Raw genomic sequence first — 26,987 nt, 5'->3', positions numbered from 1 at the left:
GGGCTTGTTCAGGGTGGCATGGCCATAGACCATTCAATTTTAAATAAACTTAATTATCCTGCATTAATTCTAATGGGAAAGAAATGACATGAAAGGTAGTAGGAAAGGAAGACAGAGAGGCAAAATAGAGCAAGTTGAAAACAAAAGAGGACTGTCATACTGCATATACCTGAGAAGAAAAGAATGATTAGCTATACAGTCTTTATAGTTCTTCACAATGGGACTATCAATTCCCTTAGCCGAAAAATAAAACATATCCACAAAAGGGAGCTACTATCAGCTACCAATTATTAGTACCACACCCAAGAAAAAAGACATGAAAAGTACAATGATTATAGAGCATATTTATGGTACTAAAGTTGTGGAACTTGTAGTAAATTTAAATTGAATCATAATTTCTTTTGGAAGTCAGCACTGTACAAATTTGGTTTGTGCTAGAAAATCTGCAAAACAAAGCATTTGGAGTATTCTACCTTTCTGACTTTTAGCTAATGACTAAAATAGATTGCCGAAAGTACTTGTAAAACATACAGTAATGGTTCTTATTTTCTCTCTCATTTAAATCTGAAAAATAAAAACCTAGTCAGATGACATTACCTCTGCATTAGGCTGTCCAGGAGTTGACACCGGTGGGATCATTGGCCGGGGATAAGATGGCTTGGCTGTGGCCTCTGAGGGCAAAGGCGCAGTGGGAGTTATTGGAGGGGCTGGGGTTGGTCTGGTTTCAGTGATCTTGCCCATCTGTTTTAACTGGACAAGCTTGAGAGCATCCCTGGAGATAAGAGAGAATTAGATAACCATGATTAGCAACAGGAACTCTTAGAGAGAAGATATAAAAATATATAGATGTCAAGGCTACGACGCAAAATGAATTATTTGAGCTAGACAAGCAAATCTTATCTCTTACCTGGTCTGCTGATTCATATTATTTGTCCAAAGGCTACAATATTTGTATATTTTCAAAAACCAAACAATTTGGGGGTGGGGGGGAGGGTCATTTGGTAGATTAGCAAGTCATAAATTAAACCATACCTTCATTCTTTATACTCATGGAATAATTTTCACATAGCATTTATAAAGTGTCAACTTTATTGTACCTATGACTTCATTAGGATATCTGCTAAATCACTTTTTATTCTAGTGCAAATCAGCTTGCTTATGGCCAGGAAATCACACCACTGTTAATTTTGCTCAATACAAACTAATGTAATTAACCTAACTCACAACATCATTTAGAATAAAAAATAACTAAAGTAGGAATAAACTAGCTTTTGTATTTCTCCTTAAGACAAAAGTACCTTTGCTTTTTTAAAAGGATATAATTAGACTACTTAATATGGCAAGCTCTCAATTCTTACCAATTAGACAAACAGGGAGTAAGCATATTACTTTAAAACATTAACTCAATTTGAAAAAATGTTAATGTTACTGCCAATAGAAATACGACACATATCACTACGGCAACTTTACATTAGTTCATATGCCATTTTCATTAATCTTTGTCTTCTCCATTAGCCTCAACAAAGCAGGGGCCATCTTTTAATATACTCTTGAAAGACATAAAATTTATACAAATGGAAAGATATAACAGAATTCTTGACTAAGAAAACTCAACATCATAAAGATGCCAATTCTAAGCTAATTTAAAATATGACACAATCCCAATAAAAATACCACAGTTCCCTGGTCCAACCCTGCCAGTGGAGCTACATGAATTGTTTTAAATATATTTGGAAAAATAATAAGAATAAACCAAGAAAACTAATTTATTGGGGAAAAAAGAGCAATGGTAGCCTTATCAGATTTTAAAGCTATAAAATATAATTAAGAGTGTGGTATAAAAGAAGTATGGTACTAAGTCATGAACAGATGGATCAACAGAATAGAAAGGGAAATCCAAAAAGAGATCTAACTGTATATGGAAATTACTGTGATCATGTAAGTGAATAAAATCCAAACAGATAATAATAAAATTATTTTGGACATGGTTCCATAGTGTAGCGGTTAGCACGTGTGCTTTATACACAAAGTCCTGGGTTTGTGCCCAGTGAAGCCACAGTCCATGGTCTACGGCCATACCACCCTGAACAAGCCTGATTCCGTCTGATCTCGGAAGCTGGGCAGGGTCAGGCCTGTTTAGTACTTTGATGGGAGACCACCTAGGAAGACCAGGTGCTGTAGGCATAAATAATAATAATAAAGGAAAAAAAGAGAATAGAATTATTTCTAAAAGTATATTTCTATGTTTTAGAAATTTAAATGTGATTGAATAATGATCTGATACAAACTTAAAATATAAAGTTTCTGTACTCCACACTCTAATTTTCTGCATTATCACCATTTCTAAGGATATGGCTTAGTTACCAAATTAGAACTGTTCTTCAGTAATGCTGCAATTATTCAGAAAACAACCCTTGCATAGAATACAATTTTACACTGACAAAAGAGATTAAAAATACAATAAAACAGTGTACTTCTTTTTAAATCCTAACAGTGAATAAGCTCTTCTTTAAATACTTTCAGAAAAAAAATGATAATAAATAATGGAATTGGTTACTACAAAAAGCATACACGTACTCTTTAGTGAAGATCCCCCGAGGGCCAGTGGCTGTGCCCTGGTTAGCATCCAGTGAGTGTTTTTCCAGAATATTACGGGCAGCTGGACTTAAACGAAATCTAAGAAGAAAACGTGAAGATTAGCGGAATCAATTAACACTTATACATTTGATTCAAATATATCTAAATGTCAACAATTCTGTTGATAATTAGAAAAATAATAACATAATGAAGCTAAAATGAGTCCCATAGAGAGTCACAGACGAATAAATTAATCTGCACTAGTCTGGTTTATTTTATTATCAAAATATTTTCATACAAATTTCAATAGTAACTCAGTACGAAGTTTCCTCAAAAAGTTAAAAATAGGACTACCTTATGACCCAGCAATTCCACTTCTAGATATTTAACCAAAGAAATCAAAAACACTAATTTGAAAAGATATATACATTTCTATGTTTATTGCCACATTACTGATAATAGCCAAGATATGGACGCAACCTAAGTGTCCATTAGTAGACAAATGGATAAAGAAGCAGTACATATATACTGAAATATTACTCAGCCATAGAAGAGACTGAAATCTTACCATTTGCGACATGAATGGACCTAGAGGGTATTATGCTAAGTGAAATGACAAAGACAGACAAATACCATATGACTGCACTTATATGTGGACTCTAAAAAAGAAATAAATGAACAAACAAAACTGAAATGAATTCATAGATACAAAATTGAAAAAGACTCACAGATATAGAGAACAAACATAGTTGCCAGATGGAAGGGGGTTTAAGAGGTTGGGTGAAAAAGATGAAGGAATTATGAAGCACAAATTGACAGCTACAAAATAGTGCAAGGGATGTAAAATATAGCATAAGGAATACAGTCAATTATATTACAATAACTATGTATGGTGCCAGGTGGGGGCTAGACTTATCGAGAGAATCACTTCACAAATTATATAAAGGTTGTCTATGGCCATGCCACCCTGAACACGCCCGATCTCATCTGATCTCGAAAACTAAGCAGGGTCGGGCCTGGTTAGTACTTGGATAGGAGGCCACCTAGGAAGACCAGGTGCTTGCAGGCATTAAAAAATTAATTAATTAATTAATTAATTAATTAATTATATAAATGTCTAATGACTATACTGTATACCTGAAACTAATATAACATTGACTGTCAACTGTAATTGAAAAAAAATTTAAAAGCATTATATAAATGTTAAAAAAATTTACTAGCTACTTCTTCGAAATATTTTTTAAAAAGAGTAGATATTCATAAAGAGAGAGCTTATACTTTGAATCACTTTCAGATGGCTCAACATATGCATCAATAAGGAATTATATTGTTCTTTCAATTTTTTTGTGGTAAAATATATATAAAATTTACCATTTTAAGCATTTTAGGTGTACAACTGAGTGGCATTAAGTACAGTCACACAGTTGTGCAACCATCACCACCATCCATCCTCAGAACTTTTTCATCTTCCAAAACTGAAACTGTCCCGCTTAAACACTAACTCCCTCTTCCTACATCCCCACAACTCCTGGCAACCATCATTTTGTTTTCTGTCTTTACCAGTTTGACTACTTAGGTGACCCATGTAAGTGGAAAACATGGTATTTGTCCTTTTCTGACTGGCTTATTCTATGTAGCGTAATGTCTTCAAGGTTCACCTGTTGTACTGTGTCAGCACTTCCTTTCTTTTTAAGGCTGAATAACATTCCATTGTATGTACATAGCATATTTTGGATACATAGCCTGTTTCCACCTTTTGACTATTTAGAGTAATGCTTTTATGAACATGGGTATACAAATATCTCTTTCAGTCCCTGCTTTCAATTCTTTTGAGGATATATCCAGAAGAGGAAATGCTGTATGTACTGTAAGGTAGTTCTATTTTTAATCTTTTGAGGAACTGCCATACTGTTTTCCACAACTGTACCATTTTACATTCCCACCAATAGTGCATAAGAGTTTGTCAACACTTGTTGTTTTCTCGGGGGTTTTTTTGTTGTTGTTGGGTTTTTTTTTGGACAACAGCCATTCTAATGAGTATGAAGAGGTATCTCATTGTAGTTTTGATTTCCAATTTCCTAATGATCAGTGATGTTGAATGTCCTTTCATGTGCTTATTAGCTCTCTGTACATCCTCTTTAGAAGAAATGTATATTTGAGTCCTTTGCCTATGTTAATTAGGTTGTTTATTTTGTTGTCTCTGAATTGTATCCTTCACATATTTGCTAGTCCTTAGTATTTACGTGAAAGCATTTTTACTTTACATAGACTCCAGAGAGTAAGAGAGGCAAAACAAGTATGCTGATTCTATAGACAAGTAAACTGAGGCACAGTGAAAGATCACACTACTGGTGTCCATTCTTCAATTGAGACCTTTAAGCATAGCAGCAAACACAAATGACTACATAGTCAGATAAGGAAAATTATAAAATGGGCTGGTTCCATAAGTTTATAACTAAGAAATTAAGAAGAACACATGTGGGACATGCTGCATTTCTGGGCAATAGCCGTAGCTGATATGGACCCAGTGCTACCAAATCTTCAGATTTTTTTAACAGAAACTAAAATTTTAGATTTTTATAGAAGATTAACTAGTCACCAACCAATGCAAAATAATTTTTAAAAAAGAAAATCAGAGTGTAGGCCCACACCGTGCAGGTTCACAGGTCAGCCAATTTTTAATCTATACCATGGAGTCTCACCTATGAAAGTTTCTAATGATGGATCTTAACAGAACGACAGAGTACACACACTATCTTTGCAAGGGGAGAAGAGCATCAAACACAAAACATCCGTAAGCCTACCTTCTGATATTCATGGTAAATGAAGAGAAAATAAAGGGGAGTTAAGGTTATCGAGTCAAAAATACTGTGTGACGACAGGAATTTAAAACTCAGTACTTCAAAAGCACCGTGAATTTTTCCTGACAAGAAGTGACAACGGTAAACTAAAGGAAAAAATATTTAAAAATGAAAGGGTCTATGCTTTTATTTAAGTTCAAAAGTGGTTTTTAGGACCTTTTCTCTACAAATAACTTTTTCCTATAAAGTAATTTTGTATTATAGTGGCTATTAAAATAACACCAAATGTTAGAATTTTCAGTCTATCACTTAAAGCTATGTAAAGCTAAAGTAAAATCATATTTTCTAAGTATCTGTGCTCTTTCAGAACTGAACAAAATGGAGCTCTAATCTGTGTCAAACTCAAATGCACAATAGCTAAAAAAGAAATGCATGTTAAATGCTAATTCCATTTTCTATCAATTATACATTTGAAATTGGAATTCATATCGCAGTAATTAGAACCCAGGAATGGGAACACAATATGAAGTTTTACATACTGAATTCCATCTGGAATCCTAAAACCTATTTCAAGCTGAACGCAGACACAGACTGCTTTGCTCTCTACGGGGTGTGGAGGGCGTCCGCAGTACCTGGAACACAGTAGGTACACAACGACTGTTTGCTGAATGACCAATGATGGTACAATATTCATTCCTAAGTCTCATTTTCCTAAGAGATAAAAGGGGAAATCGGTAACTTCCTACTTAAAGTACATACAGAGATATTTTAAATGTAATGGCTAAAATACCCTAGAAGTTGCTGTAACATTCTTTTTACATCATCGTTCAAATAAACATACTCACTGTAGTTTCCCCGGTGTGTGTTCCTTTTTGACAGGGACAGCAATCTGTGGTTCCGGTGAGGGGTGAGGCACTGACGGTTTGGAAGCTGCTGGTGGAGGCCCTACGTCTTTGGGAATTTCAACATGTTTCCAATCTTCTCCTTCTTCCACTAGCAAGCCAATTAGTGAACCTAGTCGTATATTTTTAGATCCTTCTTCAACCTATTTTTTAAAAAGAAAATAAATGCAGCGATAACAAGGCTCCTGACCTCAAAAGTTTATTCCTTTGTTAGATGATTCTGTACTGATTAAAGAGATCTCTTCATCTGAACTAAAACCTGCTTCCAAGATAGCCTGCCTCCTCCATCTCCCACCCACCCACCACCTTCCTTTCCTATCTTCCCCCCACTTACACCTTCCTTCACCGCTCTCCCCCTCAACAGTTACTAATGCTATCTCCTGAAATAAAGGAAAAAACCTAGAGTCTCTTTCTTACAGCCTTCAAATGTATAAGAGCTAGTCATTACTATCTTCCTTCTAATGTCAATCAGTACAAATCCAAAACAGAAGACTGTGGTTACATATCTCAACTATTTGTCTTTCCCAGCAGTTTCTATACAAAGGCTTAGGAATCCCAGGAGCTAATAAGGGGTTAATAATTCCCCCAAACTAGTCCTATTTACTAAAATTAATTTAAAGAAAACTCTTTTCAGGAAACTTAGTACAAAAAAAAGGCATACTATTGTATAGACAGAATTGGTTAACTACTCTGGTTAATGTTAAGTGTAGTTTCTGTCTTTTTCTATATTTCTTTCTCTGTATATATACTTACACACCTGAGAAATAAAATAAAACCTCATAAATTTTTTATATCAGAAACATGGTGGTATCTCAGCTAACCAAGCACTTTTTCATGGGTAATGCCAATTAAAAATATAAATAAAAACAAAGATAAAACTTAAGATAAATATATTTTAAGCATTTTAGCAGCATTAATTTATAAAGGACTAATTCTTATTTACTTATTTTAAAAAGTCCCCAGAGAACCTTTGGATGACAATATTTTTTAAGTACTGCAAGGAAATGTCATTCCTTTAAAAATTTCTATTATTCCTTTTCAATTACTTTAAATAAGGTTCATTCCAGATGTAATTTAATGAATAATTGAGTGACAGGCTGCAGAACATTCACTAATATAGTAATTATAAGTAAAAGCATAACTCCTAGAATGAGTTTGACATTTCTGAGTAACATTAATTTTAATGTTTATTAGTATGTGCACTATTCTTAAAGTAATAATTAAGGCACAAGTTCTGAGACTTAGGAAGCTTTCTAAGTTTACTAATTACTGACGGAGAAGAATAAGAACAATTCTTTGATGAAACAAAATATATATTAGAAATGGGTATGTAAAACCAGATAACCATGTTTAAGGAATTGCAATCTGTGGACAAATACTAAACCCAAGAACAATCTGCTTAACTGTCACATACTAAAAAGTTTTACTTCTGTGGACTGCTCATTTGTCTTTATTACGTCAAAAAGATGAACTAAGGTTATTAACATTTTTCTTCTAAAATGTCCAATTACCTGCTTATGAACTGCTAACTCAAAATTACAACATAAAATGACTATTCTTTAAAAATGATAGGAAAACGCATTAAGTAACATGACATTTACTTGAAATTAATTCCTATCAAAACTGAACCAGAAATGGGATCAACACCCAAGTACAAAGAACATGATTCCAATGCAAAGCATTATTAAAAAACAATAATAAAGTTTTATTTAAAAAAATATAGATTTCTGAAATCTGAATCAGACACTATTTTAAATCTGAAACTGACACCTCATCTGTTTCATTTTCTACAATAAGTCATATAAATGATTCCATATGTACTCTACCAATTGAATCCTTCACAAGTAGGCAATAATGAGCATTTAATATCATTTCAATTTTTACCAGACCTAAATATCAAACTTATTCTTAACTACTCACATTTTTCCTATTTAATTATGTCACCATAAAGCATGATACTATAAGGGATATAACAAGTAGATACCACCATTATAATTCCATTTAAAGTCATTAAAATCACTAAATGAAGTTAAAATAATTTCTCTGACTTTCTTTCCCTTAGAAATAATAGATCTTTTAGAGGTGTGCTAGTATCCTATAGACTAGTTTGCTTATGTTGTAGTCAGCACATATTTAAAACTGGCATAAACTTAGTAACATAGGAGTAAATAATTCTCTTTCCAAGTTGTGTTTAGAAGTCAAACAAGCGAGCCTTTGTTACTGCTCCCTCCGAGTTAGCACTGTGGGTATGCTCCACTCCACTAGAGCATGTGGAATTCAAGGACACCTCAAACGCCCAGTTCTTTTCCCAGGCACTTGGTTTACTTGATCAAAATTGCCTCCTACTCTTGTGACACTGATCTCTTAATATTAAACGCAGGATTTTTATACTTAGCACTGCTACAACTGCTGATTAATGCTGAAATCTGTCAAAGTATTAGCTTTCCCTCCCAGTTGTCTATAGACTTCCTGAGTTTTACTGCAGGCTCTGCTACTTAACTAATTAGGTGACCTAAGTAAAGTTTATCTCACCATGCCTGTTTCTTCACTTGTAAAATGGAAATAATTATAGCAGCTACTTCACAGAGTTGTTTTAAGGAATAAATGAGTTAGATGTAACTTTAAAACAGTACCAGATATCTAGTAATTACTACATAAATGTGAAAGGTATTATTATTATTATTATTATTATTGTGTTTTCCTCCAAATGACTGACTTTTAAAACGAGTACACTCATGGATCAAGACAGGACTGCAGAGGAGTGCTCCTTTGGTAAGGATTGGAAATTCACGCCTTGAGGCCCAACAGAAGGCAAGCAGCACTAGAGAGTAAATAGCAACATATGAGACAATAGGTGGGTAAGGCCTGTGACATACTATTTTGCCATAATACTCATACAGAGGCTGAATTCCATCCCTAGTATGGGGCCTCTTTACCACAGGCATCTCCATAGACTGACGTAAATCACCTGCAAGTGTGCTAAATATAGTTGGCCACCTAAACTCATCAGTGAACTAAAGGAAAGGAAATGAAATCAAGAGACAAAATAACTACAGCAGTATTTCCCAACAGAGAAATTGTGTGAGGGGGTTCATTCCATTAAAGGTGCTGGTAAATAGTGTTTTGATTCTGACATTAAAAGATAATCTGTAAGTTAAGCAATTAAATATTTTTCTTTCTAAAAATAGAACAGCTTGAGAGCTGCTCAGAGAGTGAAGATGACCTGAGTCACAGGACTGTCCGACTTGGGGTGAAAACTTAATAAAGATTTTCCATGATGGTTTGAACCAATACACAGTTTTAAATTGTTTTAATTCTTAATTATATACTGATTAACTTATATGCATAATAAACTTGAGTTTAAGAGGAAGATACATAAAAAACACTGAAGCTGAAAACAAATAAATGACAAGATTAGCTAAAATGCAGAGGGGGGAGAAAAAATATCATTAAGTTCTTGAATAACACTTTGTCGGGCATTCAAGTGTCAGTCTCTGTTCTAGCACAGTATTAATTCATTTAATTCTCCTAATAATCTTATGAGTTGAGGGCTATTATTATTCCCATTTATAGATGATGAAACTGAGACACAAAAATGTTAAATAACTTGCTCACGATCACAAGGTTATTAGGTATCTGTTAGGTATCAGAGCCAAGAGTCAAATGCTGTCTGACATTAGAGATAGCATTCCATATGATCAGTACCAAATCTGTGAACTGCATTTACATGATCAGAATTACCATATAGCATCTCAGGATAGTGCCACTGTTGACGGGATTCTCGAATGGAGAGATGGAACACCAAGGCTATAAGCAGGAAGCAGCGTTTATTGATGGCGGCACCGGCTCAGCGGATTCTTAGCCTAAGGCTAAGCCCCAACTGTAACATAATGGGCAGTTTTATATAGTCTTGTCATTCCTACACAGCTACAGATATAAGGAAGTACCCTGATTGGTTGGCAAGCTATGAGAAAACTGATGTTAGCCAGAGAGTCCTTGGAAGTGGGGGCTGGGGGGCAGTCAGGAACGAACTTGTTTGAACAGGAAATGGCCAAGCAGGGTCGGGCTGCCACACTACCATATCTAAAAGCAAGCTTAAAAGAGAAGCTACAATGTGGATTATAATTGATTTAGCTTTTAATTCTTGGGGACCATACACTCATTTACCATTTTGATATGTCACTTACCCATTTCAACAGGAAAAAATTAAAACTGAGAATATCTTTCATTTAATTGAATTTGCTCTGAGCTTTGAGAAGATATTTTCTCAATTAAAAGTATTAGTCCACAAAGAAGAATGGAAAGCCTCACAACTTCAATTGTCATCAATAAATTTTCAAGCTATAAAATACGACTTTGAAGGCAATCGTAGGCAATTTAATAAAAAATAAGGGGGTACCTAAAAATAAAATAAAACCATATTGAAAAATATCATTCTTTAGAAAACACCACTGACAAAGTATTAGGGTGATACAGCTAAGAAATTGATCGAAGACAACTCTAATAAACTCTCCAAAATGTCAACCTTACAGTCTATTTAATTAATTTATCATTTAAAAACACCGGCTGTCCAACTTGCTGCGTAATAAATTTAAGCTTATGAACCGATATGTAATAATTTAAGGTTTTCTGCTCAACAATTTACTAGCAATTAAATGAGACTTTAACTTTACAATTAATTGAACTAAACTGGAAATAAACCATAAAATTATCTGTACTGACAGCAAGTATTCTTTATTAACATTATTAAGAGCTTCTAAGCTTTTTTTCTGGTTCTAACTGAAATGCAATAAATATTATTTTTATATTTAAAATGGAATTCAGATGCAAAAATTATAATAGTGAATACAAAGCAAAGCATAAAATTGTGGGGGAGAAAAAGAAGGCAAAAATCTTTCAAAGACTGGAAATGAATCCCCGTGGATAGCAAAACAGATTATAATTTCTAATTCTTTCAAAAATATGGGAAATCTAAAAACTAGTTTTATACCATCACTTGGCTTTAATAAGCTCAAATGCTCAACTTCTTGATTCTCAAAGTAAAATCTCTTTTATGTATTCCTATAAAAATCATTTTATTATATACGCTAATATGAAAATTATTCCAAAATGAAAGGTGTAATTTGCTAGTGGAGGATTGGGAACGGAGTGGGGTGAAAGACTAAAAACACAGACAAACCAGTAATACCACCTTAATTTTTTCTCCATTTCCCCCCCATAAAACTGCATACATTATGACATTAATATATTTCCATTCTTATTATTCAAAAAGCATGTGGAAGAATAAGAAAGCCATAAAGCCCTAAAATGTACATTCGATCTTTTCTTTGGCAAGGAAATAGCTATTTATGCCACTGAAGTTGCTATCAATCATATCCTCCACTCCTTTCTGGAGCACTGGGGGCCAGATGAACAGCCACTATTGACCTATAACATCATTAGCAATTTGAAATGCACTTCTAAGCAGCTAAGTGGAAAGCGCTATCAATTCTGGAAGACTTTCATAGCCAAACAACCCAGACAACCTAGGGCTAGGAACACAGCTTGCCAAAAGCACACACAACAAAATGCAGCTGGGTTTATTACATATGGTAATTCAAATAATCTTCTTTTTTTTCCGAAATGCTGCATAAATTAGTCAAAGAAACTATTTTTGGTGTGAATATTTATATTTTCTAAGCTTACAATCCTAGCTGCTACATCATATATTTATATTTAGTCATAAAGGTACAGAAATTTTAGCCTTTCATTCATATTTCCTCCAAGGAAATATTTTCAACAATGTTGTTTTACATGGTCGTTAATATTGTAGATGACAAGTAAAGGCAGTTTGACAAATTAGAATGTAAAAAATAAAGTGTAAGTGACTAGTTAAAAGGGAAAGGGGATTTTCTAGTATGATACATGAATAAAAACTGTGTATAGATCTACATCTAATTAGAGCATAACATTTCAAAGTGTAGTCTTTGGATAGAATATACAAAGGAAGGTATTATATCCGTGCTCAAAGCAGAGGTGAGCTGGAGTTTCAGAATGAAAAACACATCAACAAGGGACTATGTACAGCTTATCTGTACAAATCAAACTACAGAGGCATGAATGAAGATTTATTGTCTCATCACAAAAAAGCACTACAAATTATTACACAAACATACAGAAAGACATGGGATCCAATGGTCACTAAAAGCTGACTGAATACATTATAATAATGGGAATAGCAACATTTATTGACATCTGGTGGGTAATAAGTCTTCTAATGAGTGTGTATGTATCATTTCACTTAATCTCCACTACTACCCCATGAGGTAGGTATTATCATCTCCATTTTACTAGGAAGAAAAAGGCAAAGAGAAGTTAAAGAATTTTTCAATTATTACATAATGAATAACTGGCAGAACTTATTAGCTATGTGAATCAAGCAGTGTGACACCAGACCTATAATGTTAGCTGCTACAACATACTATTAAATCATTTTATTAAATCATTTTATTATTAAGAAACAAACATGCACTGTCAGTGAATATACCCTATTCAGGCTTTACGCATTTTAATTTACTTACTTTTCACATAAATTCCATTTAAAAAATAATATGGCTATTATAGAAAAATTTTAAATACAAGAAAAATGAGAAAGGAAGATCTTTTGGTTCCACTCCCCAAAGACACTCAACATTTTTAAAACGTTTTATTCTAATCTTGTCTATACATATGTTTTCCCTTGAAGTCTTAAAAGATTGTAATCACTATCTATACACAATTTTAAAAGCATTTTTCCAAAATTTTTTGAATCTTTATTACTGTATTAATTTTTACTAATGTAACATATATAAAGAAATCACATTTTTTTGTAGGAATAATTTTTAATGGCTATATTATAGTACATATTTTCTTCTGTTATTTAAGTAGCCTCTCTTATATTGCTAGACATTATGGCTGAAGGGCTGTACTAACTTCAGCTCCTAATAAAATCACTAGAGTATCCAAGTTTCGGCTCTGTATTTTTAATTAGTTATAAAGACTGCTCAGAGAAAGGCACTCAGAATGACTTTGAGATGTCCTAAATTAAATTACAGCAGGCCAGAGGGTGGAAGGAAGAGACAAGAAAGGTTAATCAGTTAACAGTACCAGGCAAAACCAACAAAAGACTCTTTGCATTCCTGATTGTATGTCAAAACTCTGAATTAACCTTTAGTTGGCTATTTCCACAATTATGGGAGAACAGCCAGGCAGTCATTCACCAGGCACCTCCTCTTCTTGCTTATGCTTGAACTTTCAGGACTCTGCCCACAATCAAACCCAAGGTGCAAACACTTCTTCCTCAATTGGCCTGCTTCGCACCTTTTCCACGCACTTTATCAATAGCCAATGCAAACTCTTTCAAAACGACTATAGCTTTCTTCCCTAAACTGTTTGCATAAGAGCCTTTCATCTCCAAGATGGCTGACATGTTTGTTATCTTCTCACCTAGACCTTCTCATTGGACTTCATTCCCCTGGACCCAGTCTCTTCTTAGGTTAGCATTTGGCTCTATAAACCTTTTTTTTTTTTTTTTTAATAAAAGCTCTGAGCTGGGAAAGTTTTTGTTGAACAACTGCATATATTTAAATTTAGATCTAAAAAGAAATGACTGGTCTCACTAGATTCGCAGGCATATTTTCCATAAAAATGCTCATGGCACAGAAAATAACACTACTAACACACACGACTGTCAACTATATTCAAGTATGTGAAATATTCTATACACATATCTTTTTACATAAATATATTTTAAATGATTATAAAAATGTCCAAATTGTATGGATGAGCAAGGCCTGAACCAGGCCACTGAGTGTGGCTACGAAACCTACAGACAAGACCACACAGAACAACTTAAAATAGTCTTGTTTGGGGACGAGCTGAACAGATAACTTTCAGTCCTGGGAGTCCTGGGGATCGATGAAGACAGGATTTCTTATTTTCGTGGAATTAGAGTAAAACATTCCTTCTTTTGGATTCTACCAACTTTAAAACTATAAAACTGCTAGCTCTAAGCTTTAACCTATTGTTTAATAGCCTTCTCTCATCTCTCAGGTCAGAGTGCTTCCGTTCTGCACTACGAAATCCAAAATACTGAATATCATTGTTAAGGTTAGAATAGTTCCATGTGGTTGATCATCACCGGCTATTATTAGTACTTAACACTAACATATTTTAAATATCTGAATTTAAAATGTCTTATATACTAGATAATACAACACTATAAATAAATTGGTAAAAGTAAAAGGTAAATTTATTTCAAGAAACTTTACATTTAAGAAATCTTCATCCTGTTGAAAAAATCAAAATAAAAACTTACCACTATTTTGGCCAAGATGCCATCATCACTTGCATCTAAGGTAACTACAGCTTTGTCGGTCTCTATTTCGCATAAGGCATCTCCAGCACTCACAGCTTCACCTACAAAACAAGACTAGGTTTGTTTTGCTTTCTAAAATATGAATATTAGTATGAGGGCTAGTGTGTGTATATGTGTGTAAAACATGAATAATAAATACCAAAATATTCAATAGCTATTTCTGGGCTGCAGAATTACAATTCTCTTTGTGTATGTGTTTACATGTGTGAATATATATATGCTTTGTTGTATTTTCCAAAAGCTCTATAATGGACATAAATTACAACTGTTATAATAAAAAAGGAGTTAAAAGATTATTGAGCAAATATTAAAAATGAAATCACATTTTAGAGACAACAACAATGAATGCATATCCTCCTCTGAACAAATCAATTCCAGACCCCACATTCCTTTCTTTTTAATAAACTTTGACTATTAGTCCATGAAAAATTTTACAAGTAATAGAAATTCTGGGTTAACACTGTAGGCTGAGTTCAGAAAACCTGTTGGTGTCACAGAGCATAAATGAATAAAGCATAATAAGTAAAAAGAGAGATAATCAAAGATACAACTGAGGTCAATAAGAAACATTTCTGTGCAACAGAAATAGTACTGAAACTCAAAAATGTTGAGCAGGACCCGACTGCTGGTTTCTAGATCTAGAAGCAGGTTGAGGGGGCAGGGGATGGGAGGAAAGGGAAGGTAAAGTATCTCGGTTTCTTCTGGAGTAAAGGGAATCAAAAGTGACCTTATGAAGCCAGGAGACTCAAATCAGATTCTCAACTTAAAGCTAGGGCTGGGTCAGGGTTCCTCTACTCATAATAGGAGGCTGAAAAAACATGCACTCAACGCCTACTAACTAGAACTGTGGCTCTAATAAGAACTGTGGGTCTAAGAGAGAGGGAACAAAAACAGTGCCTCAATACTAGGAACAGAGCCAAGCCACTCTCTGGCTCCTTTACTGCATCTGCTAATATCACCAAGAGAAACAGCAAAATCCCTGACTGGGGAGTGGAGGAGGGAGAGAGTAAGGGATTAGGTGGGAAGGCACTGAAACACAAACAAAAACCTTCCACTAAAAAGTAAATTACAAAACAAAGTTCTAAAACATGTGAAGAAAACCACAAAATCAATAATTGCAACAGAAATTCATTTCGGATGTAATTCATTTAGTGCAACATGCCAAAGATTTTTAAATAAGTATTTTGAGGATGTTCAGAAATATAAATTAAAGTAAAAAATCCATCAGAAGACAAGAGATAGAAAAAACCAATAATGTACTGAAATAAAACAAAATAATATCACATGGAAAAAAACTAATTGGAACTCTTGGAAATAAAAAATACAGTCAGTGAAACGTAAAGAAACAATCAATGGGATATATTCTAGATGGTTATAGTGACGTGAACTGATAGCATTTAGGAACTAACTGTAACTTAATATAGGAAGACAAAAAGATAAAAAACAGAAAAGAGGAGTCATACAGATGGAGGCTGTAACATTTATCTAACGGGCTTTCGGGGAAGAGACTGGGAATGGTGAAGAAGCAATACATGAAATTGAAAAGATAACTGCTGAAAATTTCCCAGAACTGAAAAGAGATATATACCCTCAAAATAAAAAGAGTTCTGAACGAGTTTAGAATAATGGCTATCTATATAGTACATTGACTAGCAGGGGGCACAAAGGCCCTTGTAAATTGCTGGAAATATTCTATATCTAGGTGGTGGTAACCTGGATATATGCCTATGTAAAAATTAATTGATCTTACCCTTTGTACAAGTATATACCTTGATTAAAAAAAAATTAAACAGAAAAAAAAATATCAGACTGTATAAATATGAATCCACACTAGATACACTATAGAGAAACTGCATACTATCAACAATAAAAACACAATTATAAAAGCTATCAGAGGAAAAAAACAGATTACCTCAAGGGAATGACAGACTGAGAGCACACTTTTCAGCAGCTGTAATAGAGGTCAGAAGACAATGAAGTAATATCTTCAAAACACTGAGGAAAAATAACTGTCTAAAATGTTATATGTAGCCAAACCATCATTTAAGAATGAAGGAAAAGTATTCTTTAGACATATGAAGGCTAAAAAAATTTACTATATATTGATGAGTTATTATAAAATGCAGTTCCTCAAGAAGAGTGGACGCAGGCTATCCATGAGCTACAAGAAACAAATTAGCACAGAAACTGATAAAAATGTTTAAGTATTAATCACTTATGAGGTCATTTCTGGGTGTTTAAATAGGTGTGAAACTCAAACTCTAAAAAAGAATAAAATGAACAAGGGAATGTTTATGTGATAGGTAAAGAAGGCTAAGAAATTTGACATAAACAGGAGAAAAAAATACTGAATAACTCTAGACTTTATTGGCAAAATTTAATTAAATATGTGTCTTAAAAACTTAATGGTATACACCAAAAAATATAAAAAGAAATAAAATCTACAGTAATAAAAAAAAAGCTGAGGAAACCGAAAATAAAAACTATCATCCTATTTAAGGAAGACATATGAAATGAAAAAAAAATAATAAAGAAAACAGAAATAAAAATTGTAGAAATAGGTCCAAATCTATCAGTAATTCTAATACACAGAAATGAATTAAAACCACTATGAAAAGCAGAGATTATCAAAATGAATTAAACATAAAATCTCGGTAAGTGTGGCTTAAAACAAAAACAATAAAAAACAAGGGACAGAAAAAAAGATGCAACACACAGATATACCCTCTCATACACACATAGGCACACCTGACAAAAGAACATAAAGGAAAATCTAAAACACTAAGATAACAAACATGCTCTGAAAATTCACTGTACAGAAACTACTTCGTTGTATACCAAGATTTTCACACAGATGGTTGTAGTATTGTATATCTTTAGTTAAAACAGTTCAGAACCACCAAGATATGCTGTTTTAATGAAATAAACAAACTTATCCATTAGATGATATCTAGTGAGCACCAAAAAAGGTGCTTGGTTTAACTCCAAAGAGATTTTTCTATTGAACAAATATTTATTAAAAATGCATTAAGGCACTGAGAATACAGAAGTTGGGGATGGGGGAAGTTAAGATTTCTGACCTAAGAAGCTTGCTTACTTTCTAGTGACAAATTAATTGAAAATTGCAGTAGGATTAAGTGAAGTCAGGATGCTACGGGAAATTCAGAAGGGGCATCTAATTCAGTTTTGGGAAGGCAAAAGAAGGCTTCCTAAGAATAAATGACATCTAATCTGAGCTGAAAAGATGATGAGGAAACAACGAAGTGAAGGGGCAGCAACCCAGGCAGAAGGCACAACATGCCCAAAGGCCTGGGTGCAAAAGGAAAAGGAAACTCTGGAGTTCTGGCTAATAGCACCTGAGAGACCGGATGAGATTAGGATAGTGAGGTAAGCAGGAATCAGACCAAAAAGCACCCTTGTATGTCAAAGGGAGAAAGTTACAGTGCCAGATTACATAATCTTACATACTTCTTTATATGACAGATGATTTAGTAGTTAAAATAGATTGTATTTCAAAGGGGAAATAAATCACACACCCTTATATGTTTTTGCTGTAACCATGGAAAAAAAACAATTCAACTCGGCAACCTAGCAATCAAATATTTGTAGACACCTAGAAAAGAAATTCTGGCCATAGGAAAACAGAAAATGATGTTTTATCATCTGCACGCACCTATTTCAAATTCCAAACATCCTTTACAAAACACCTACCAGTTCTATTTCAGCCATAGATCAACCTAGATGATTTTGTTCCTATTCCTAAATTCCTGTAGTAGTTGTAATTTACTTACAATAAATCAGAAATTGCATTATAAGATGTTAAAACTAGGTTAAAACTAGGTTTTCCTCTATTTACAAGACTATGAGTTTCTTCACAATAGGAACGGGACATACTTTAAGAGTTTTATATTCTACCTCATTTTCTTGGATTCTGGCTAGTATCCCATACATAATGAGTTGGAGATTAAAACACTTCAGAAAAAAAATTGCAATTTTACACAACCTCATTTCCTCATAAGGTATTCATCAAACTGTCCTTTATCTTTCTTTTGGCTCTAACATTTGGTTGGTAGGTAGCATGTTTCTAACATTTAACAACTTACGTAGCCTATTTCTTTTTTATTTTATTTATATGTACATCTATTCACCTAACATAGATATATTTATTACCTATATAAGAATGCCACAAGGGGGCAGGGGAGAGAAGAGAGGAAGGAAGAGGAATGGAAGGGAGAGGGGAGAGAGCGGAAAGAGGGAGAGGGGAAAGAGGGAAGGGGGGCGGAGAGAAAGAAAGGGAGAGGGAGAAAAGGAGAGACACAGGTAAGGATCTATCTATCGTGTGGTGAACTTTCCCAAGGCAACAGCCACGTTTAAAACATCGTATTATTATATAAGGATATATCACCTCTAATTTATCATGAAACTCGGATTCTATCTATCAATTAATCAAACAATATAAATGCCAAAAGAAAATTCTGAGACTAAATATTGAGTCATGAAGATTCTAAATATACTGTTTCAGCCTTGATCAACAATTTAGCACTATAATTTAGAAAAGCTGCAAGGCAGAGTAGTTACAGGGAACTCTCCCAACTCAGACACAGGTTTGAGTCCAAGCTCTGACAATTACTGGTAATCTTGACCAAATTACTTAATCTCTGGCTTTCAAGAAACTTTTGAATGTGCAGCTATATTAACAACAACAACAACAACAAATGGAACTGGAAATGTAGGTTAACTCTTTACATACATCTTCAGATAACACTTTACAATATCTTTAGATAAAAATGTTAGTATGTTACTAATTAAGAACCAAGACTCATTCTAGCTCCCTATTCCATACTGTTATTTCAAACAGGCCATTCCACAAATATTAATGTACAAGGCATTACACTAAAAACTGACTATAAATATAGCAAGATATGGTTCTGTCAGTAACAAGTTCATAGTCTAGAGAAGATAACTGAGAAGCTAGGACAGAGCTTCGTGGTCGGTGTGACGTGACAGACGGCTCCTCAGCTGCCACACGGATGGCTGGCTGGCTGGCTGGCTGGTTGTAGAAAGAGATGGCACCTTGCAGGGTCCCTGTGCCATCTCCCCATGGTGCAGACGAGGTGGAGCGGGCCTGGAGCGAGAGTGCGGGCCCCAGGAGGGGCCAGAGCAGAGGCCCGCCCGGGGGCCGCTCCCCAGCACCGAAGCCAGCATCATCGTTCTGTTCCTTTGTCCCGATGGGCAGCTGCCAGAGCTGAGGACTGGAATATACAGAGGTTTCCCTTTCCCTTTTGAAATTCTGGGGATGAAGTATAGTCTTGATGAAACACAGCTGATGGAAATGTTTATGTTATTAACTAAACACATCCTGTGGCTTTCACAAAATAATTTTGTTCTGCCAAAATATTAAGAATGAAAATCTTCATTTAAAAGGTGTGTATATTGGCAGCAGTAAGACCTTATCTGTAAGACCAAGTAAATCTACTTTAATGTTCATTAAAGAAAAAAAATCTCTTTTTAGAGCTATGTTGAACCATAATGACAACCATGATTAGAGACAAAAATAATTCAATTGTTTTCTTGACAAATAAGTATTAGCTGCCCCTCTATGAATGATATTGCATAAGATACTATGGTAAAAAATAACACGACAGACCTGCTACAAGAAGTTCCTAATCTGACTGAGGAAGAGTACAAACAAGCAGCAATGCCAAGTCCATCCAGTCAGTGCCTAGAGCAGTGTGGGAAGATAGAGGTGGAGCTCCTAGTCACAGTTTGTCAACTCTTTTCATTTTATCACATGTGAAAAAAAGGATATTATTTGCATGGCCCAAGACCCCAGGTAACTTGGCTCCTAGGCCATCTGAAGTTCTGCCCTGAGAGCTGAAGGTATGAGGAACAGTTTGAGGAGACTATAAGTACTCGAAGATGTAGCGAGTGGTTACTATATTAGACAGTGCAGAAAGGACATTTCCATAACCACAGAAAGTTCCACTGAATAATACTATAATCTAGAATTCCACTCACCAATTCCAAATTCTGAAATAAGAGAAATGCTAACAATAAATGTAAAAAAGCATAACGATGGAATGCTATTTATCAATAAAAAATAAACTGCTAGTACATGCTATGACACAGAAAAATCTCACAAACATGCTAAATGACAGAAGCCAATCACAAAAGACTATATATTATATGATTCTATTTATATGAAATGTCCAGAAAAGGCAAAATTTTAGAGACAAAAAGCAGATCACAGGTGCTTAGGGCTAGTTATGAGAGAAGAAAGTGACTGCAGCCAGGCCGCAAGTATCGTTCTGGGTGACAGAAATATTCTAAAACTGGATTGTGGAGATGGTTGCATAACACTGCATTTACTAAAAGTCACTGAAATGTGCACTTAAAATAGGTAAATGTTATATAAATTACACTTCAATCAATCTGTTAAAATAGTAGTATACTGAAAAACATGTTATTTGTAAAATGGCCATTTCAAAAATTTTCCGTTTTAGCACCACAAACATGTCTACAAATCCCCCAAAATAACAGAAACCAAAGCCTCTTCTACAGTAGATGCCAGAGACCCATATAACTTTCTAGTGGCACCTAGTGATAACACTTCAAACAGTGATAAACTTCATGACAGTTTTATATCTGAATTTTATCATTCTATTATAGTCTAAGAGTTACACAAAACTACTTGAAATACTCAAAATTCCCAGTCACATGAGAGAACACCATATACTTAAAGGATAACACCGAGAGCAGCAGCAGCAAACATCACTGATGAAGCACACACTGGTGTATGTTCTAGACACCGTCCATGGCTATACTTCACATAACTAACTACCTCAGCGAAGTTCTGTTTCACAGTGTTTCATGATATGCTCTTAACTATCTCAAGAAAGAAAACAATGTTTTACATACCCTCAAATACTCTCTCACCAAAGGGGCAACAAGAATATTTTCTTCCTTTTTGTTATTTTAAGAAATCTGACCTTCCAAATGAATTATATCCTCTTTAATTAAACTGAAAATATCTGAAGCATTACTTCCTCCCAAATAACAAACTTATAAGATGTGGAATTATAACTCAATGCACCTTCCAAGAGCTGTTGTAGTGTTATCTAGCACTTTTGAAGTGTTTTCTCTCCTAATTCAATGATGCATATTCTTTACTTGATCTTCAGACTGAAATTGTATTCTCATTATGAAACTACTTTTCTAACATTCATTAGATCAACGATGATGGGAATAATTTATATGTTATATTAGTGCATGTTTCTCTGACTTAAAAAAAGAAAATGAAATTGAGTTATACACAGAATTCTAAAACCAGGGATGTATCTTAGATCTCGTCTAGTTCAACTTATTCCCAGATATTTCAGGGCAGAGTGGGAACCTCAGAGGACAAATCGTGATTCCTAGGCCAGAGTTCTTTTCATTGCCCTCTTATTGCCTTGATTTAAAACACACACACACACACACACACACACACACACACTCTCTCTCTCTCTCTCTCTCTCTCTCTCTCTCTCTCTCTCTCTCTCTCTCTCTCTCTCTTCAGTAATAGTAGTTGGGAATTAGTCTCAAATTTTCAAGAAACCTTATAGACTAAAATGTTATCCATTAAAGGTTATCAAATTAGCCTCTGCTTGAAAACAAATTAGATTCATAATTAGATATAACATGATTCTTTTTCATGAAAAAAAAAGTAAATCCTCTTAATGTTTGAAGGTCTAAACTCATTGTTTTAAATAATGGTGACGATCCATTAATAAAGATCTCAAGATAAAAAATTTTTAAAAACAGAGCTAATAAAAAAAGTATATAAAAAGTTTTCTTCCAGAGTATAATTTTAATATCGAATGACTGAACCAAGTTATTATAAATATATCAAGTACCAAACACTTAGACATAGTCATATCCATAAATGTTATTAAAAAGAAGCAAATTATCAGACCCCAAAAAGTAATACATGATTGCATATCTAACATATTTCAATTAAATTGCAAAGGTGATGAATTTAAAAAGCCAGTGAATTATTGAGAACCAAGGATTAAGATTGCTCTCAATTATTTATAGTGTATTGGCAAACAAACATTTCTCCTGAGTTGACAGAACACAGAATTTTAAGAGCAATCTTCAGAGAAACGTTCTCCATGGGCTTAAAGTACATCCTGCCTTGTCCTATATAAAAATAGCACATTGTAATCAAAAAGAAAAAAGAACAGAATGAGGAGATCATTTGTCTCCTGGCTCTTCATCATACTCTCCATATTCTAATGGGTGTGAAGAGCTTATCAGATTGTCTGTGGGCTAGAAGTCTGAAAGATAAATGTGGTTCAAAGAATCCTCTTATCTACTTGCCTATCAGTTCTCAAAGTGTGAAGAAATTTAATCTTTTTATAATAACCTTGAAAGGCTGTTCTGTCTGAATTGTTATTTAATAACACCAACACTCTATCATACTGAATATGGAAATAGTCAAAGCTGTAATTTATCAGGAAAAAGAAAGTTAACGATAGATTCCAATTGATTACATTATTTATAAAGGTGGAACTTTCTTAGGTACTGATAATTATTTTAAAAGATGGCCAACAGTCATGCGGAATCAATTATTCAAAATGCTCCCTACTTCCTAATGAGGCACTGGCTCTTTCATTTATATGATATATGTCTTTCTCAAATTCTAGAATATTCTGTGCCACTTTTTTAAAATATTACACTGCTTACTCATTCTCTCCTTTTTCTCCAGAAATTCCTATTGGATTATTGATTGATTCTCATTTTATTGTTCATGTCTCAATTTCTCTTTCATATTTTCTACTGTAGTATCTTCTGTGCTGCACACAAGCTAATTTTGTCAGGCTGGGTCTTCAGTTCACAAATTCTTTGGTCAGTCAAGTTTAATCATACTTTAACCTAATCTTGAGTTTTTGTTTTTTAATTTTAGAGACAATATTTTTCATTCCTAAAAAGTCTATTTGTCCTTTTCAAATCTGCCTAGACTTTTTAGACAGTGTCTGTCTTTTTTTTCATATTTTCAATTCTGTCTCTTACATGATTAATCATTTCAAACATACATTTTTAGGTATCTAATAATTCTAATGAACTGAAGTTCTCAGAGGTCTGGTTCTGCTGCTTGGTATAACTCAATGATTTTTATCAGTGTAACAGTGAGATAGAATTCCTAGAAGTAGAACTACCTGGCCAAAGGGAAATATAAATGTAAGTTTTCTAGATATTGACAAATTCTCTTCTCTAGGGTTTATAACATTTTGCATTTCCTCCAGCAATGTATGAGAGTGCATGTTCTCCCCATTCCCTCCACAGCCTCATCAACTGAATAGCTTGTCAAATTTCTAATTTCTGTCAATGTGATTGGTAAGAAATGCTATCTTGGTGTAGCATTAGTTTACATATTTCTTATTAGTAGAAAGATTAAGTATCTCTTCATATGTTTAAAAGTAATCTGCAATTCTTTTTCTGAAAATCATGTGTTCGAATATCTTCTTCATTTTCCTATTGAGCTGACACTTTTCTTATTCTCTAAATTTTATTAACCCTTTTAATACTCTTTTCTAATTTGTCACTTATTTTTTTACTTTATGCAGTATTTTTAGCCACATAAAAGTTATTATTTTTATTGTAAAATTTATCAACATTTCCCTTACTGCATTTGGATTTTGAGCTGTAGTTGGTGTGTTTATTTCACTTCCAGGTTTCGAAGAATTCACCATTTTTTTCTTTCCTAGTACTTGCAGGGTATCATTGTTGCACATTGAGTATCTGATTCATTTGTAATTTTTCCTTGGCATAGTATAACGAATAAATCTAATATTGTCTTCCTTCATTATACACTAAATACTCAGGTACAACTGTTTATTTCCTCATTTTCTAGTTAATTTTCTTATTCTGTCTTTTTAAGCACCAATACCACAGTTTTAATTATAAGGGCTTAAAAATGTTTCAGTATCTAGTAGGACTACAACCCTGCTTCACTGTTCTTCTTTCAAGAGTTTTCCTTACATTACTCTTACTTATTTGTTCTTCCCAATGAAATTTATAATCGACTTGCCTAACTCCAAGAAACACACACACACACACACAGAAGCATCACAAAGCTAAAAATTAACTTAAAGAGATTGGCAAATTTATGATGTTGAAACTAAAAGTTAAGTATAAGGACCAAAACTTTAGAGAAAACAACCTTAAAACAGTTTACCATCCTCTGCTTGTGAACCCAGAAACTTTTGCTACGATACCATGGGAAATTTTTATTTAAACAAATGTAGATTAACTAGCAAAGGAACCCAATTTATTTCATTTGTCATGTATTGTGTAATAAAACTGATTAGGAAAAAAAAAAGATCAAATAACACAAAGCATTAGTAATGTACTTGCTCACCTTCTCTTTTCAGCCATTTCACAATGTTCCCTTCTTCCATTGTAGGAGACAGTGACGGCATTAGTATTTTAATAGGATCAGCTGATCAAAAAAAAAAAAAAAAGGAAAGATTAGCCATACACACAAAAATAACACAACTCACTTGGCATTAATAAAAAAGTCAAGTAAATTAATACTAAATTCAATTTGAGAAAGAAAATATTCCAAAGTTGAAAAGACTCCCAACTAGTCAAACTAAGTGTCCAGTAAATAGTATGGAAACATAAAATTTTCAACTTTTTAAAAATAAAATTTGATTGGAATACTTTCAACGCCTTTCTCATAGTTCCCCAGTCTTTTATGCATATTTTCAAGCCAAGTGTTTACAAGATTTAAAAAAATGAAAAGTTGACTTATGTTTCATCTTCTTCCCCTTTTGTCGCTACAAAAAATATTTACAAGTAAAATGATCAAAGAAAAAGACAAATACGAAAAAGAAAAGGATAAAAACTAGGGTTCTGATAACTTACAAAAGGATAATCAAGCTTAGACTTTAAGAAATTGTGTTTTTATTTTCCTCTAATAGTATACTCTTCAAGAATCGAAGGTTCTGGCTGGTAAGTGTGAAAGGTTTGCCTTGTTACGAATGATCAGGCAAGTGAATCTAAGTGGTTAAATTATTTTCCATACCACAACTCAACTGGGGATCCAAAAAGGAGACTCAAACCAGGGTGATCTCTCCATGAAGCACAGCTACCTTTTCTTTAGATATCGAAAAAGGAGACACTCTATATATTTGGCCAAATGTGCTTCCCAATAGTCACTCATTGAGCACACAGCTGTTAGATTACAATTTATATAAAGTTTATACTAATAAAATAGTTAATAGCATGCTCCAGCTCTAGCAGTAGCCATGGTAAAAAATTATACTTCATGAAATCTTCCATAGAACCGATTCTCTCCTCAGACTGTTCAACAAACAGACCCCAAAAAGCAATACATGATTACATATCTAACATATTTCAAATGTGGAAGAGGACAGAATGGATTTTTATTTTTGCATTGATGTTTTAGGGTCAAAAGTAAGGGTACTGAACGCTACTATTAAAGGAAGTTAAATATTTCCTTTGAGAAACTTAACTAATTTTACTCTAGCTTTCAAACTGAGAGTTCTTATGGCTTCACGATATAGGAGTTCCATCTCCGAAGCATTTGGAAGGCAGCTTCTGTGCTCTTTTCCTTTTTCATTCTCTCCTCTCTAAAAGATTGGGGAAAGACCAGAGCAAATACCTGCCTCAGTCTTTCCTCCTTCTCTTTTAAGAATTGCCTACCTATAGGCAACCTGCAGTTTCCTTTCAGCTCTTCCATGTGCTAGGAGTAAATGGGACTGCCTTTCAAAGGCAGATGGCAAGCCCACCTCTCTCTGTTCCCACCATCAGGACCCATCGAGTGTGAGGAAGCAATCTGGGTATGTGTGTTTGCTCTGTATACACAAACTAACTCTCTCAAACAAAAATCCTCATCTAAATTGGGGTTGTACTGGGAAGTCCAACTATAAAGGCCATCAATCTAAGTCACATTCTCAAACCCAACAAAACCATCAGCATTAAAACTGTTACTTTTGATCTCTATGAACTATTTTGCCTCTCTCTCAACTCTAAGAAGGACAGAAAAGAATTACCATTCCATCCCCAACGACGATAGAGCCCAAACCAAACTCCAAGTCAACATGCCCATTTCGTCAATGAGAAAACTACAATCCAGATTAAGGGATCTGAATTCTGCCAGACTCTCAAGACTGTAACTACACATATTACCTCTCACTTGTTATTTATGCAGTCTATTCATCCAGAAATTTAAAAACAGCAAACCAGACATATCAAATCCATGGGAGCATTCTTCTTATGTCCAATCAAATATCAATAAACACT

General features: G+C 34.0%; 1 protein-coding gene and 2 pseudogenes across 1 annotated transcript in view; 2 read left to right on the top strand and 1 right to left on the bottom strand.

Moving 5' to 3' along the window:
* Positions 1-26,987, bottom strand: part of PDHX (pyruvate dehydrogenase complex component X) — a 58,351-nt gene that overhangs the window by 22,902 nt on the left and 8,462 nt on the right. Inside the window, exons 2-6 of the mRNA XM_006908031.3 lie at positions 25,078-25,158; positions 14,616-14,716; positions 6,224-6,423; positions 2,578-2,676; positions 598-772 (exon numbers count right to left, since the gene is read on the bottom strand). Of these exons, the coding sequence (XP_006908093.1) occupies positions 598-772; positions 2,578-2,676; positions 6,224-6,423; positions 14,616-14,716; positions 25,078-25,158 (656 nt within the window). The remainder of the gene's footprint in view (positions 1-597; positions 773-2,577; positions 2,677-6,223; positions 6,424-14,615; positions 14,717-25,077; positions 25,159-26,987) is intronic.
* LOC112476628 lies at positions 2,066-2,184 on the top strand (annotated as a pseudogene).
* On the top strand, positions 3,527-3,646 carry LOC112476653 (annotated as a pseudogene).

Source organism: Pteropus alecto, unplaced genomic scaffold (assembly GCF_000325575.1).
Source record: "Pteropus alecto unplaced genomic scaffold, ASM32557v1 scaffold71, whole genome shotgun sequence".
Classification (NCBI taxonomy): Eukaryota; Metazoa; Chordata; class Mammalia; order Chiroptera; family Pteropodidae; genus Pteropus; species Pteropus alecto.
Note: the sequence above shows the minus strand (reverse complement) of the source record. Positions and strands in the feature narration are given on the sequence as shown.